The 16,822-nt window shown below is 30.2% G+C and overlaps 1 protein-coding gene across 1 annotated transcript in view; it reads left to right on the forward strand.

Annotated features, from left to right (window-relative positions):
• Positions 1 to 16,822, forward strand: part of LOC115890718 (adenylate cyclase type 3) — a 118,058-nt gene that overhangs the window by 68,365 nt on the left and 32,871 nt on the right. The window contains exons 4-7 of the mRNA XM_030911021.1: positions 4,790 to 4,939; positions 7,464 to 7,579; positions 14,548 to 14,659; positions 14,749 to 14,876. Coding sequence (XP_030766881.1) covers positions 4,790 to 4,939; positions 7,464 to 7,579; positions 14,548 to 14,659; positions 14,749 to 14,876 — 506 coding nt within the window. The remainder of the gene's footprint in view (positions 1 to 4,789; positions 4,940 to 7,463; positions 7,580 to 14,547; positions 14,660 to 14,748; positions 14,877 to 16,822) is intronic.

Raw genomic sequence — 16,822 nt, forward strand, 5'->3', positions numbered from 1 at the left:
TAAATTATTATTATTAGAAAAAATTGAAAAGGTATTTCACCACTGAAAGAGAAACATAAAAAGTAATTTTTAGTATTTTTTTAGACTATCAAGCAACTAAAGCTGACGGGATTGACAATTGAAACCTTTGAATAAAAAGATTAAGGAAAGGGTATAATGTTTTCCATGTATTCATGCATGGTAGACGGACAAAGGGCCCTAGGATGTGGATCCTTGACAATTCTGTTTGACGATTCTTTTGACACATTCGAATTCGATTTGAAATTTTGTAGATTTGTCAACCTTTACTGAGCTTATTTTATGTTATTTATTATTTATCCCACTACTGATGGTTGTTTAAACGTAGTAAATCTAGAAGGAAATTGTGGCAGAGCTTAAAATATCAGTGACTCTATTGCGATTTATCGAAAAATAATTTGTTGTGCAGTAAAGTTAGCGTACGGTACATCTCGGTCAAAAATTAAGGGAAATAATGGAACAACTTTTCACTAGTAAATGACTATACATATGTGTATAATATACTTAGCTATATATGTTTAGCAAACCGATCATTTTTGAAATTCGGCTCTTGTGTACAATAGGTCTTCACGCATTTTACACTTTTTTTGGGATTTTTTGCAACATTATTTTAAATTATACATTTCTAAACAAAAAAATTGTTGGATGAGTGTGTTTTTCTTTAAAAAGCGGCGAAAACGTATTTTACGTGGATGGGACATAAAGCCTGGGAGTTTCATAGTTGTCAATTTTCGAAAGAAATCAGTACATTTATTTTATTTCGTATATTTTTCATTTTATTGATTTTATGGAAAGCACTGTTCATTAAAATGTTGTATCCTATGTTATAGAGCTTGTTTCTCTCTACAATTTTCTGTTTTACAATGTACCGTTTGGTGTCCGGGAAGAGTTCATAGTTTCATAGTTGTCGATTTTCGAAAGAAATAAGTACATGTATATTATTTCGTATATTTTTCATTTTATTGATTTTATGGAAAGCACAGTTCATTAAAATGTTGTATCCTATATTATAGAGCTTGTTTCTCTCTACAATTTTCTGTTTTTCAATGTACCGTTTGGTGTCCGGAAGAGTTCATAGTTTCATAGTTGTCGATTTTCGAAAGAAATCAGTACATGTATATTATTTCGTATATTTTTCATTTTATTGATTTTATGGACAGCACAGTTCATTAAAATGTTTTTATCCTACGTTATAAGGCTTGATTCTCTCTACAAATTCCTGTCTCACAATGTACCGTTTGTATCCGGGAAGGGTTCATAGTTTCATAGTTGTCGATTTTCGAAAGAAATCAGTACATGTATATTATTTCGTACATTTTTCATTTTATTGATTTTATGGAAAGCACTGTTCATGAAAATGTTGATCCTATGTTATAGGGCTTGTTTCTCTCTACAATTTCCTTACTATTAATTAATAATAAATATTAATTGTTATTAAATATTCCCATATTGTAAGCTGGGACTAACTACTTTTTACGCTGTGGGGGAAATAGTCCATTAATTACTACCCGAGGCAAACGTTTGTTGCATAAATAATATAACAAGATTGCCTGTTGCAACACATTAAATTTATCACTCTGTTTGAGCATATTATTACTTAAAAATATGTAGAGTACTTTATTACCGTCTTAAAGTTATTTTATAATTATTACTAAAATTTAATATATACAGTAATGCTATACAGGGTGTCCCAATATTTCTTGGACATAGAACTACTACTTATTTTTGGAATCAAAATATGTTCATTGGACACAATTTACGTCTATACAAAAGTGCTAATTTTAAAAAATTAAACACATTTTTTCAGATATTTTAATAACCGATTTGAATGAAATTTTGGGTGTCTATGTTTTGCTAAGTGCTCTAACACTCAACTTTCACAAAAATTAAGCGAAAGTACAGGAAGGGTGAGAACTATCCCCACCCCTTATTATTTATCAAATTATATTTGAGAATAAGCTTCATAAAAAGCTTAAAAAATATACTTAATTAGTTAATAATTTTTACATTAATTAACGTTCAGGTTTATTTTTGATTGATGTCCTCTAACGGACAAGCGAAGCACTTTTGTATATATAATAGGTTATTGAAGCACTTTTGTATATATATATATATATATATAAGGTATGTATATTTGCATTTAACTTATTTTGATCCAAAAAATACGTAGTTGTTTTATGTCCATGGAATATTGGAACTCCCTGTAGGTTTGCTTTAGAAAAATAAATTATCCAACAATTTTTTCACAAAAACTATCCATTGTAGCGTTTTTTTACAAGAGACAAAAAATGTAGTAAACACTAAAGGGACCATTTTACGAAAAAAAATCTGTCGTCGCCGGTAGAGTTGGAAAATATTTACACCAAAATTTATGTAGGGGCCTATCGTACTTTTTTTTGATTTTTGTGAAATCCAAATGTTAAAGCACTTGCTAAAACATAGACAGTAGACATTTTGTAAAATTACAGTAAAAATTTTAAGGCTTCATTTCTCTAGGGTATCAAAGTTTTTAATACTAAATATTTACTGAAGTTTATTTATTGATCAGTTATAGTGTTGCATTAATAAAAATAATACTACCTCATACAGAGTGTCTAAAAAATTATTTTAAATAATTACTAGCTTTAAACGGCAATAACTTGTTTAATTTAAATGAAACACCCTGTATATTTTATGAGAATCAGATGCACAATAATTTAATTATCTATCAAATTGTATTATACCATTTTTTTACCTACCTTTTCAAGTTTTCGTAGAAAATGCATTTTCTTATAATTTAGACCTCATTTATCACTATACCCATGAAATATTGACATTTTAGATTATTTTTAAAGATGTAACAAATTTTCAAAGAGTACAGATACTAATATTGTCGATATAATTCGTTTATTTCATTAAAAAATAAAAAAAAAACTATTTAAATATTTGTTAAAGAGGACCAATTAATATGATTCCACTATTCAAACTACATTAATTTACTGTTTGCGTTAATTAATAATAATTACTCCAAATACTAAAAAACTGAATTTTGTATGTGTATTAGAAAGTGTGGTAAAAATAATACCTTAAAAATTTATTACATTTTTTATAACAACAGAGACGTTCATTTTCATAACTTATTATTATATTGATCTAAGATTCAAATCCACATTTATTTAGAATAACTTATTAACTAACACAATTAAGTATGTAATTAATTCATATTTGGGCTGATAATGGTGGTATATTTAATTAATGATATACTCTTTTATAAAGATTTAAATAGTTTTCTTTTTGTATACAAATGAGCTAGTAATATTATGGTATTTAGCACCTGTACATCTTGTACATTTGTTGCTTTAAAAACAATCTAAAATGTCAATATTCCATGGGTATATTGATAAATGGAGGTCTAAATTATAAGAAAATGCATTTTCTACGAAAATTTGAAGAGATAGGTAAAAAATGGTATAATACAATTTGATAGACAATTAAATTGTGCATCTGATTCTCCTAAAATATACAGGGTGTTCCATTTAAACTAAACAAGTTATTGCCGTTTAAAGCTAATAATTATTTAAAATAAATATTTAGACACTCTGTATGAGGTAGTATTATTTTCATTACTGCAACATTATAACTGATCAATAAATAAACTTCAGTAAATATTTAGTATTAAAAACTTTGATACCCTCGGAGAAATGAAGCCTTAAAATTTATACTGCAATTTCACAAAATTGAAAATATTTGAAAAACGGTAAGGTTTAAGTGTAATAAACCTTAATCAAATTTACCTTTATTTTAATCGTAGAAACTAAAAATGTAATAATATACAGGGTGTTCCATTTAAAAAAAAATACAACTTTGATATTTTTTATTTATTTGGGACACTCTGTAACTTGTAAAAATATTTTTAAATTGTAGCTCTAATAGTCCTTCACCGAACCCAAAACTTACAATTTGTAAAAATCTAATCGTTTAGCTAGAATATTCCGTGTCGTATGTGGTGAACAACCCTGTATACTATACAGGGTGGTCCGAACTGTATTCCGGAATTTTCGGCAGCATATTCTGCAGATAAAAATAAGTAAAAAAGTTTGTATAAATGTATGTTCATAAATGCTTAGTTTCGGAGATACAGGGTGTAGAAGTTCCATTTTTATTTCGAATTTTTCCAAATAATTTCTGAAGTAACGTCAATATTTGGATGAAAATTGGTGTCTGGGGGTTTTTTGACACGAGAAATTTGATTTTGTTGTCAATATGACTCTTACTTGCAGAGGGCGCCACCCACATTTTTTAACTGGTTTGAAGAACCATTTGCCGAAAAACGCTCTTTACCATCTTTTGACGGGAGATGCGCAATTACCGACACTTTACTACATCGTTTGTTGAAAAGGTTTTGCTTGCCGTATCGGTGAGAACCAGCCCCTGGACAGCCCACCTGATGAAGGGTAGGCCCAGAAACCGGTTGTGGGGAGTGGAGCTTGGTTCCCCTCTTTACGACAAGCAAAACAATTTTCTCTTTACTTTTTATTTTTCTCTACTTTGGATTTTTCGAAATTAGAAAAAATACACAGCTAAAGGCAAGAAAATATCATTTATTAATATACACTAAAGCTGTAAGAATTTTGTTCATTTCAATAAAAATATATTGTCTGATCCAAAATAAAACAAATTAATTGCAGACACGTGTTTATAGCTACATGGTTATAGACTATACAGTAACGTTGAGTGAAAAGGGTAAATAAATGTATATAATAGATTTATTGATAATTGATTTTTGTTTCAGCATATTTCTAATTTAGTATTGCTACTAACATCCAACATACTCGGCCTCACATCATATCTTGTTGAAGACAAACAACAACGAAGAGCTTTCCTAGAAACCAGACAATCCCTAGAAGTAAAATTGGTGATAGAGGAACAAAGTGCTGAACAGGTAAGTTATGTGACGTAATTCTACGTCATTTAATTGGTAAATATCAGTAGCTTTATCAAAATTTGTGACTTGACCAAAATCGCCAATTTTCATGACTATATGTATGAAAAAAAGTTGAAATATTGTCAATATTTGGTATTTTTTAACTGTTTTCATAACTGCTTGGAACACCCTCAAAAAGAAAATTCCACTTCTCCAACTCCCAGTGGATGACATACCAAGAATTTACAACTTTGAGAAACACCTCACTGTAGTATTGAGTAATAAAAAGGATTGGAAGGAAGAAACGCTTACTCAGCATATAAAAGACCATACCATAACGTGGTATACTGATGCTTCCAAAACCAAAGCAGGGACAGGGATAGGAGTATTTGGGCCGAAAACCAAATACTCCGAACCAATGGGCACCTACCCCAGTATCCTTCAGGCAGAAATTTACGCTATCGAAAGATGTGTACAATTTATCTTAGGAACTATCGAAAACAGGAAATTGCCATCCTATCCGATAGTCATGCAGCACTAAACGCGATCAACTCAGTAACCATCAATTCGAAGTTGGTCAAAGAATGCCTAGAGAAGCTCAACAAGTTGGGCAAAAAAAAGTCCTCCTACTCTGGCTGCCTGCTCACCAAGGGATAGAAGGCAATGAAAAAGTAAATGATCTAGCTAGGAAAGGAGCGAACACTCCACTAACTGCACCAGAACCGTTCTGTTTTCCAAGCGGAAACAAACTGAAACCGGAACTGAAGAATCTGGAAGACTCCAACTGCAACTTAGAATGAGTGCCCTCCAACAGTCTAAGACACTCGAAAAAGTTCTCAGAACCTACGACCGAGAAAAATCAAAGGTTTTCCTTGATTTAAGTAAAAACAATCTTCGGATTGTCACGGGGTTCCTAACAGGACAGTGTTTCCTCAACGAACACCTCAGTAGGCTGAAGCTGAGAAACAACGGCCAATGCAGATTCTGTGGGGAATATGGGGAAACACCAGAAACCTCATCACTGAGTGTGCCGAGACGACGACCATGCCATGAACTTTGGTACGTCTGATGTCAAGGATGGAGAGCTGGCCTCTATGGAGCCGTCTCAGATACTGGTTTTTGTTAAAGCCTTGAGACTGTATGATGAGTTATAACTGGTTATAGCTCAAGAAAGGGGGTCACACAATAGATCTTTAAGGTCGCGGTGACTAACTCCCCTCCTAAACATTCTACATTCTACAAGTTATGTGACGTAATTCTACGTCATTTAATTGGTAAATAACATAAAGTCGCCAATTTTCATGACTATATGTATGAAAAAAGTTGAAATATTGTCAATATTTGGTATTTTTTAACTGTTTTCAAGGCTCTTATAAATAGTAAACCTGAAAAAAAAAATAAAAATTTCAAGATTTTTTGGAAATTTTATGTACTTTTTGAAAATATAAAAGTATTAGAGTTTAAATGTTTCAGTTTCTTGTTAAAATCGATATTCTGAACCCTTGTCTATGAGCGAGATTTAAGCATGGTTGAAACTGTGCCTATATCTAGTATCGCTATAGCTACTGAAAAAGTCGATAATCGACAATTTTTAACATTTTTAAGTGTATTTGAGGCTCTCGGAAAAGAAATAAACTAGGTCAAAGAGTTCTGAAAAGTTCAGATTATATAAAAAATGTTATGTACTTTTCGAAAATATAGAAGTATTAAGGCCTAAATATTTAATTTTTCTGGTAAAATTGATTTTTTAACCCTTGTTCATGAGCGATTTTTGATGATGGTTAAACCTGTGCCTATATCTCTAATACCTTACTCGCAAGGCCATAATGGTATTGTATATTATCGGGATCTACATACTACAGTTAAACTACAGTTGTTTTTATTAAAATCGGCAATTTTCATGACAATATGTATGGAAAAAAGTTGAAAAATTGTCCATTTTTAGAATTTTTTTAAGTGTCTTCGAAACTGTTGAGAAAAGAATAAACCAGGTCAAACAATTCAAAAATCAGAAAATAAAAAAAAAATTATATATACAGGGTGAATCTTAATTAAGTGCAAATATTTTCAGGGCTGGTAGATCTCGATAAAAGAATCATATTTTCTCTATACCGTTTTTCCAATGAGTTCAAAATAACCGTAAAGTATATTTTACTTTGAAAATATAAAAAATGATTTTTTGCTTAAATTTTGAGAACCACTGTTCTTCTTTGTTTTTTTTTCTTGTAAATTTAATCTAGTACCTAGGATGCCATATTACCAAAAAGTTATATGTTTTTTAACTAAAAACTAAAAAAATTTCGATTTTTTTTTGAAAAAGTTTTTTTTCACAATTTTGAAGAAAAATCGTGTTCCTAGAGACGAAATATTTGCACTTATCTAAGACTCACCCTGTATAAATAGCTACCGAAATAAGTGTTAAGTAAAACAACTTGCATCTTAACGCTCATTTTTATAAAATTAAAAAACTTTCTCACGATTTGAGACTTGTACGATAGGATTTTTAAAAGAATTAATCGTTTTTTTTTCGTTTTTTTTTCAGGAAAGGCTTTTACTCTCTGTTCTTCCCGAACACGTAGCTGTACAAATGAGACAAGACTTGGATCAGGCAGACAGTCAGTTTAAGAAAATTTATATGAGCCGACATGAAAATGTCAGGTAAATATTTTCTTATTTTTTTTTTAGTTTTTTAACTGTTTATATACAGGGTTGTTCACCACATACGACACGGAGTATTGTAGCTAAACGAATAGATTTTTACAAATTGTCTATTTTGAGTTCGTTGAAGGATTCATTTTAGAGCTACAATTTAAAAATATTTTTATAATATACAGAGTGTCCCAAATATGTAAAAAATACTAAACTTGTATTTTATTTAAATGGAACACCCTGTATGTTATTCTTTTTTTAGATTCTACGATTGAAATAAAGGTAAATTTGATTAAGGTTTATCACACTTAAACCTTACCGTTTTTTAAATATTTTCGATTTTGTGAAATTGCAGTAAAAAATTGAAGGCTTCATTTCTCCAAGGGTATCAAAGTTTTTAATACTACATATTTACTGAATATTATTTATTGATCAGATATTGTGTTTCAATAATAAAAATTATACTTCCTTATACAGAGTGTCCAAAAATTTATATTAAATAATTACTAGTTTTAAACAGCAATAACTTGTTTAATTTAAATGGAACACCCTGTATATTTTTCGTCATTCAGATATTCTATGGGTATAGTGATAAATGAGGTCTAAGTTATAAGAAAATGCATTTTCTACAAAAACTTGAAGATATACGTAAAAAATGGTATAATACAAATTGATAGAGAATTAAATTGTGCATCTGAATCATGTAAAATATACAGGATTTAAATTAAACAAGTTATTACCGTTTTAAGGTAGTAATTATTTAATATAATTTTTTGGACACTCTGTATAAGAAAGTATAATTTTTATTATTGCAACACAATATCTGATCAATAAATAATCTTCAGTAAATATGTAGTATTAAAAACTGGGATACTCTTAGAAAATTGAAGCCTTCAATTTTTTCTGCAATTTCATAAAATTGAAAATATTTAAAAAACGGTAAGGTTTGAGTGCGATAAACCTTAATTAAATTTACCTTTATTTCTATGGTAGAACCTAAAAATAGAATAATGTACAGGGTGTTCCATTTAAAAAATACAACTATATTTTTTACTTATTTGGGACACCCTGTATCTTGTAAAATTATTTTTAAATTGTATCTCTAATAGTCCTTCAACGAACCCAAAACCTACAATTTGTAAAAATCTAATTAAATTTAGCTACTATACTCAGTGTCGTATGTGCCTATATACCTTTATTCTTTGTATATTACTTGTGCAATCTTAAGTACTAAAATTGCTATTTTTATAAAATAATTTTACTAAAGAAATATCGTCCCATTGCTGCCAAAAGTCACTAACTTACTTTTTATTACTTCCGAGAAAAATGCGTCTAAAGATGAATTGCATTGCATAAAGATGTTATAGTTAGTAACTATTCGGTATTAAAATAAAACATAAATAGCCAAAAATCGTAGTTAATGACTTTTGCAATCGATTTTCCGCTTCAAAACATAGTTAGTGATTGAATTTGGTTGTTCGGAAAAATGTTAGTGACTTTTGGCAGCATTAGGACGATATGCACAACTCTGAGGTATATGAGTCACATTTAATATTACTAAAGTAAAAATTAAAATTGTTGAAGCTGGCAAATAATCATATGAAATGATTAAAAATTTAAAAAAAATTTTTTTTGACTATAACAAATTGAAATATCTAAGTTCAATTTTCAATTATGAATATCTGTAACGTAAATTATTATATGCCTTCCTTTTTATATTTGTGATCGAAAACAAATTAATTGTAATATTCCCAAGGCGTATTGTTATTATTTTACAATAACAATATAACTGAAAATAACTGAAAATCCGAAACTCAATCAGTTTATATATAATTAATGTTAATCACATATGAATTTATTTGAACATTTAATTATAATTAAAGAGAAATACTCAACAAACACAAATTACATTTTGCTAATTCTAAATGAACTTAATATGTTCGATATTTGATTTGAATTTCATTTAAATAATTAAATTGAAAATAAATAAATATTATGTGTTTTTTTAATTTAGGCGTAAATTATACTGAGTGATTTATTATTATAAAGTTCATAAATAGTAAAAAATGATATCTTCTTGGACAGACGTAGTTTAGTGTCGAGGTTCTCTAAAATACGGAGTGAGTTTCCTACGATGTTCTCTATGGGTATCTCGGAAACTACTGGAGATAAAGAGTCCGTTAAATGGGTAAAGAATTGCAGTTTTGTGGGGTTATAAATATGCGTCTTTCAGATTTTTGAAAAAGTTTATGGCTTACTAGATATTTCGACAAAAAAAACAAATTTTGGCTATTTTAAAAATTGTCTCTAATTTCATTATAATCTATTTTAGAAAAAAAAGTTTTCATATAAAAGATGTAGATAATCACATCCCTAATAAGTTTGTGCTCTTCGATTTTTTCTAAAGTCTGTCATTTTTGACATATGACATAAACATATGTTTTTTTAAATAGAAACCATAGTTGGCGATGACTTCATAAAAAGCGCCATTTTTTAAGCTTTTCAGCGATATAAGCTATAATATGTTTTTATCACAAAATTACTGAGTTATAGCCAATTCTTATCTTCACCCTGTACATTGGAAGTTCAAAATACTTTATTTTTACAGTGTATTACCGTTGATTGAAAGAATTGGGAGGATACGTATATAACCTAGTGGGCGAATTCGTGACAAGGCTTGTCTTCCCCTTACGTCTCATGTGCTGTACGGTGGAGACACCAATAATTGTTCTGCGGTCAACGCATAAAACACTTATTTTCTCTAATTCGGCCAGCGAAGGTATATCGAAGATCTGTGGATCTGAAAGCGACAGTGTTGCCATATTAAAATGTGTAATATCTGTAATACGTTTGACAAAAATATCTTTGCATGAAAAATCCGCGTTTATGTATTGAAAATTTATTCCTGTTAAGCATAGGATAAACAACAAAAATAAAAATTCTTTTATAGGTATTGAATACTCATATGATCGACAAAAGTCGATTAGTTGGCTTGGAAATGACGATTGACATTTACCATAATATTTTACATATGACATAACAGCGACCTTCATTTCCAAGTCAACTCTAACGCCGTTCTTTCTTTAATCTTATAGTATTATATTAAATTTCTTAATGATCCATATTATTACCGTACTGTACCCAAAATCCGTAAATTTATGGATTAATCTGTAGTTCTGGCAACACTATCTCCGGCAACCACTCACTCTGTCGACTGAAAGCAGAACTACGTTACGACTACCAGCGCGCAGCGGCGCAGCGCTAAACTAAATCTCGGATAGGCTGACGGTAACGCCAGCTGCATCTTGGACAGGTTTTGTGCCACGAAATCGCCCATAAGGTTACGCATCTTCTTATTTCTTCAATCAACAATATTATGTTTAAAAAATGCAGATTTTATTTTCAAAAACAATAAATTATTTTACTTATTTAACTTGATTATTTTCACTCAGTATGAGAGAACCTTGACATCTGCACGAGAATATCTGTTTAGGAGTTTAAGTCAACTTGTTAGTTACCTATTCTATGGTGCAGACAAATTCGACTGCATTTTAGCAAAGTTAGGTCGACGCTTCAAAGTTACTGTCGCCTTTCAAAACTTGTAAATAAGTATTTCCTTGAAATTTTATGTATAAGTAACTTAGAACATTCAAGGCCAGGAAAACAACTACGAACTTAAAGCTCTAAGTATGTTTTGTATGTTTTTTAATATCACTCTGTCTCTTTGCTGCAAACTTATTGATATTTTATTTTAATAAGTTTTTTATTTTTTTAGGTACATAAAAGGTGCATAGTACAAAAATAAGAGTAATTTTTGTCTCTACCTTTTTTATCCCTTTTCCCTTTATAAACGGAGATTGAAATTGGCCAAGCGGGGGCACTCTGCCGTACAATATTTTCAATTAATGTTGCTTTCGCTGCGTCAGCAAAAAGACCGAATAGCTAGTATTGATGATGAAACATGCTGAAAATTAAAAGTGGTCCTGTTTCTTATTTAAGGTCATGTTTCCCCGCCTAACTTTGTCTTGTCTCGGCTTATTTCCGGTTGACTCGGCTTGTTTTTATTTTCCTTGACCGACTTTTATTTCTTAAAAGCGATGACAGAAGCCCCGAAACTACTAGTGAAATTGTGGAGAAGAGTGTGAAGAGATTATTTTTTGGCGACTTTGGTTGTCTCCTGTTGTCTCGTTTAATTTCGTTTTGTCTCGAGCCACTCCACGACGTGCTGGTTTCTATACCCGAGACAAAGGACTTTTTTTAATAAATCTTAGTGAAATAAGTAAACCTAGACGTTTCTAAAATATCTGTTGCTACAAGATGAGATTTATTTAATTACATATCGTTTTATGTTTATATATATTCCACGAGGTTTTTTTAATATGTATAGTAGATATTTCAAAAACAAAATGTTCACTTAATTTGCAGGAATATAGTTACAATATTTTTATTATTTAACTTTATTAGGTATAATGAATTAGTAGGTATATAAAATTGTACATATTATGATTTTTTACGGCCTTAATTGATTAATATAATAGTAGAATTTTTTGATGAGAAATACTGGTAACATCATCAAAATATATCGAGCTGATTGGGAAAATTATTGATTAACCCGATGTCAATAAAAGTATGATCTACAGACATTTTTAAAAAGCAATGTCCTCTTTTTGTTCTAAGAGAAAACTCTAAACGACACTTAAAGTACACCGCATGGTTTGAATAAATCCATTCAAAAAAAAGAAATAATTATTTTCGAATAGCCAATTTAATCTACCATCATCGGTAACTGTTTTCTAAATGCACTGTTTTCGATTTTTCATATGAGTTTAATTAGTAGTATTATTAGTATTAGTATTTAATTAATTAGTAATTAAAGTAGGATTATTGTTGGGTGTTGTATATTAGTATTAATCAGTAGAGGTATAACACTCTATTACAAACTAATGATATTTATTCATGCTCCATGTTTACTTATTTTTCTGAAGCCACGACAAAGTTTGACCTTGATTGCTTTGCGAAGTAGTATGAATAATATAGATGCGTGTTATAAAAGTTTTGCCAAAACGTTTCTAGAAATATTTCCCGAGACAATCCCAATAATAATAAAAAACAAACAATCTTGTCTCATGTCTTGTCTCGGTCGATTTTGATCTGTTTTGAAGCTTTCGGCCGAGACAAGCTGAAACATAAGAAAAGCATTGAATTTACTTCTGGAAGTATTTCGAGAAATGCTTCTCGAAATGTTTTACGAAATATTTCCAGACACATTTAGGGAATAGTGTAGAGGGCGTATTAAACTTGCTAACGCCACATTTCGTATAAGGACGCAAATCTAGCACATGATGTTTCGAGATCTCTATGGGTATCTCGGAAAATACAGGAGATAGAGAGTAGGTTAAATGGGGAAAGAATTGCAGTTTTGTGGCGTCATAAATATGCGCCTTTCAGATTTTTGAGTTGAAAAAATTCATGGCTTACTAGATATTTAAAAAAAAACAAATTTTGGCTATTTCAAAAATTGTCCCTAATTCCATTATAATCTATTTAGACAAAAAGTTTTCAGATAAAAGTTGTAGATAACCACATCCCTAATGATTTGTCTTCTCCGATTTTTTCTAAAGCCTGTCATTTTTGACATATGACACAAACATATCTGTTTTTTTAAATGGAAACCATAGTTGGCCATGACTTCATAAAAAGCGCCATTTTTTAAGCTTTTCATCGATACAAGCTATAATATGTTTTTTTTTCAAAAAATTACTGAGTTATAGCCAATTCTTATCTTCCTTGACTAATTTCACTTAGTTAGCCATGGAAACAAGTTCAATTGTCGTTGCTCTCAGAAATATGAAACTGTCACATCCAAACTTTGTAAATTAAAATAAACAACAATTGTAAATATGAATTTTTCAAATGAAGAAAAGCGTATAGGATTATTGGTTCAACTTTTTTGGCCATAAGTTTCGAGGATACGTTGACCGGTGAACGTTACTTACGTTTTGTAGAGAACGGTTTTCAAGGCATGTCAGAAGAGTTAAATTTAGATACCCGTGCATTAACAGAGTGGTTCCAACATGACTTTCATTAAGACATACCACCCTACGATGAAAGAAATGTTAAAAATTATTTATATCATAATTATGTAGACTCAGGGATAGAAAGAGGTGGACCAATTGCATGAGCCTCCTCGATCCATTTTAGCTATTCAGTTTTAAAAAAATGCATTTATGTACACAAAATACTCAAAACAATGGCGGAATTTTTGAACATTTTCTGAAATAACTTAAAGTGTATGTAGTGATATTATTTTTTTAAGTGTTAGTTTGTGGAATGTAAATTGTAAAGAGCCGTTTAGTAATATATTTTGTGTTCTTATAAGTTATAAATGATAAGAAAATAAGAACACCATGCCAACTAAGTGAAATTAGTCAAGAAAGAAAGGAATTGGCTATAACTTAGTAATTTTTTGAAAAAAACATATTATAGGTTATATCGCTGAAAAGCTTAAAAAATGGCGCTTTTTATGAAGTCATGGCCAACTATGTGGCCAACTATATGGCCAACCATTTAAAAAAACATATGTTTGTGTCATGTGTCAAAAATGATAGGCTTTAGAAAAAATCGGAGAACAAAAACTCATTAGAGATGTGATTATCTACAACTTTTACCTGAAAACTTTTTGTCTAAAATAGATTATAATGGAATTAGGGACAATTTTTAAAATAGCCAAAATTTGTTTTTCTCTTAATATCTAGTAAGCCATGAACTTTTTGAAAAATCTGAAAGGCACATATTTATGACCCCACAAAACTGAAAGTCTATCCGCATTTAATCGACTCTCTATCTCCAGTACCTTCCGAGATATCCATAGAGAACATCGTAGGAAACTCACCCTGTATTTCTATTAAATTTAAGAGATACTTTGTTATTTACGTAGTCAGTTTTATTTAGTAATATTCTTTTTCGTTTTGTTTCAGTATTTTATACGCAGACATTGTGGGTTTCACAGCCATCTCATCTACATATTCCGCACAAGAATTAGTTAAAATGCTAAACGAATTATTCGCGAGGTTCGATAAGCTAGCCGAGGCAAGTAAGATTTATGCACGCGAACCACTAATAGCTTTAAGGCCATAAATAAAATTTAGTTGCTTACTTTTTTTCGTTCTTTTTTATAGAAATACCAGCAGTTAAGGATCAAAATTCTTGGTGACTGCTACTACTGCATTAGTGGAGCTCCAATTGAAAGACCTGATCATGCCGTTCTTTGTGTTCACATGGGACTATCTATGGTTAAAGCGATAAAGTAAGTCTGAAATATGATCAAAATAAATAAATAATTTAGAAAAAAATCAAAATAACGAAAAAGCCTCATATCTTTTGAACAAAATATGAGGCTCTTTTACATGCTCTTTTAAACGAGCCCACGCTTGTTGGATTCCGATCATCCAGTCCAGAGTTATTAGTATTTAAATAAAAAAAAGATCTAACCTTCCCCCACCACTTTATTTTGGTAGATAGGGGAAAATAGCTCTAACAAAAAATATTCAAAATTTACTGAAAATTATGAATCTGTTACTTATAGTACACCTTATCTAGACAAAATTGCGTAAAAACTCCATTTTCTTATTTTTTGTTGCAGTTGCGCCCCCTAGCGGTCGTTCTACAAACTTGGAAATAATTTCTAGCATTTTCTCATAGCCTCTTTAGTTATAAATATTTTTTTCCGCAGCCCCTACGGCTAATACTTTCCGAGATACAGCCGAGAGCTATTCTTAGTGGGACACCCTGTACATGAAAGTTTTTAAAATAGTTTATTTTTTTCTACACACATTTTCCTACACACGTAAAAACCGGAAACACTGTATGCCGCTTTCTATTTTGTCTCTCTGTCTGTCAAGCAGCCATTTATTTATTTTGCATCCATTAAAATACAGACCACGCAGATGAAGTGTCCAGGATGGTACGTTTTGTTGACATAAGTTACTTTTTGTTACCTATGGCTAAAAATATTACTGATTTATGTTTCCAAATAAGTTTTTTATGGAACATTAATAAAACAAGCCATAACTTATTTATGACCATGTTTTGACATTAAATACTCTTCTGTGTAACGTTTTCAGCTGATACAAATATTAAACAAGTGCATCATAATATTAGCGTAGTCTTCTATAAACACACGATTATACTTAAAAATTCGATCAATCAAGTCCGCAACTTCAACATTCCGGATAAAATCCAATATTGCTTATATATTTTGATAGGTTCAGATTAGAGTTTCTTATATGGCTTCAGATTTTTGTGTGGAGGGCCTTAGTTCCACTTTATTTATCCTAAAATGAAAATAGTGCTTCTTTGAGGTATACTTTTATCAGTAAAGTATAATAGGAAATGATTAAGTTTTAATAAAATGTCTAATAAATACAGTTCTTACAGTGCATACAGTTCGTTACCTAGATCTTCTTGATAGTCTCACTTTGAACTTGCCAGTTATAGGTTTTTCATTAGTTACAATTTTTTTTCTAAAAATACCTGGGACGTGAGTTTTCAGTTGCGGTGTTTCAAGTCTATTTTTTGCCTAATTTTAATTTCTACCCTAATAAATACATTTTCTGTCTAATTTTCTTTTCGTTAATTTTTTCGATATATACAGGGTGGCGCACCCCATTCGTCTCGGTTGATTATACGAAAACGGAAAGATGTAGAAACAAAATATTTTATGGGTATATGTGAGGTCGCAATGTGCACAATTTAAAATTATTTTGAAGTCTCAGAACTAAGATTTTTACCAAAGTTATATTTTTTCTTATGGAACACCCGGTATTTTATTTCATTTTTGGATTTTTGGGCCCAAAAAAAGGCATTTATTAAAGGGGTTAAATATGTTTAAAATCAATGGTTTTTGAGATATTTAAAGATATTTAAATATGCATGCTACAAGAGTCTAAGTCTGTTGATAATTAATTATCAACACCCTGTACATTACTTTTCAGAATTAATTCTAGTGCTGAGTTTAAAGGTAAAGAAATAAACTTTACTGAAAAATGTTATTGTTTCCTTAAATTTATACAGGGGTACCAAAAATTAGTGGTCTATTTTACGAATTTATTTTACATAAAAACTTTGTTATTTCAAATGCAACACCCTGTATTTTTTTAAATAAATTGAAGCAGATTCAAATGCTCTTTCAAACTATATTAGAGTTTCCTATACCTATCTATCTCAGATTTTAAATAAAAAGCGATTTTTAAA

The sequence above is a fragment of the Sitophilus oryzae genome, unplaced genomic scaffold (genome assembly GCF_002938485.1).
Source record: "Sitophilus oryzae breed Bouriz unplaced genomic scaffold, Soryzae_2.0 scaffold_908_pilon_pilon, whole genome shotgun sequence".
NCBI lineage: Eukaryota > Metazoa > Arthropoda > Insecta > Coleoptera > Curculionidae > Sitophilus > Sitophilus oryzae.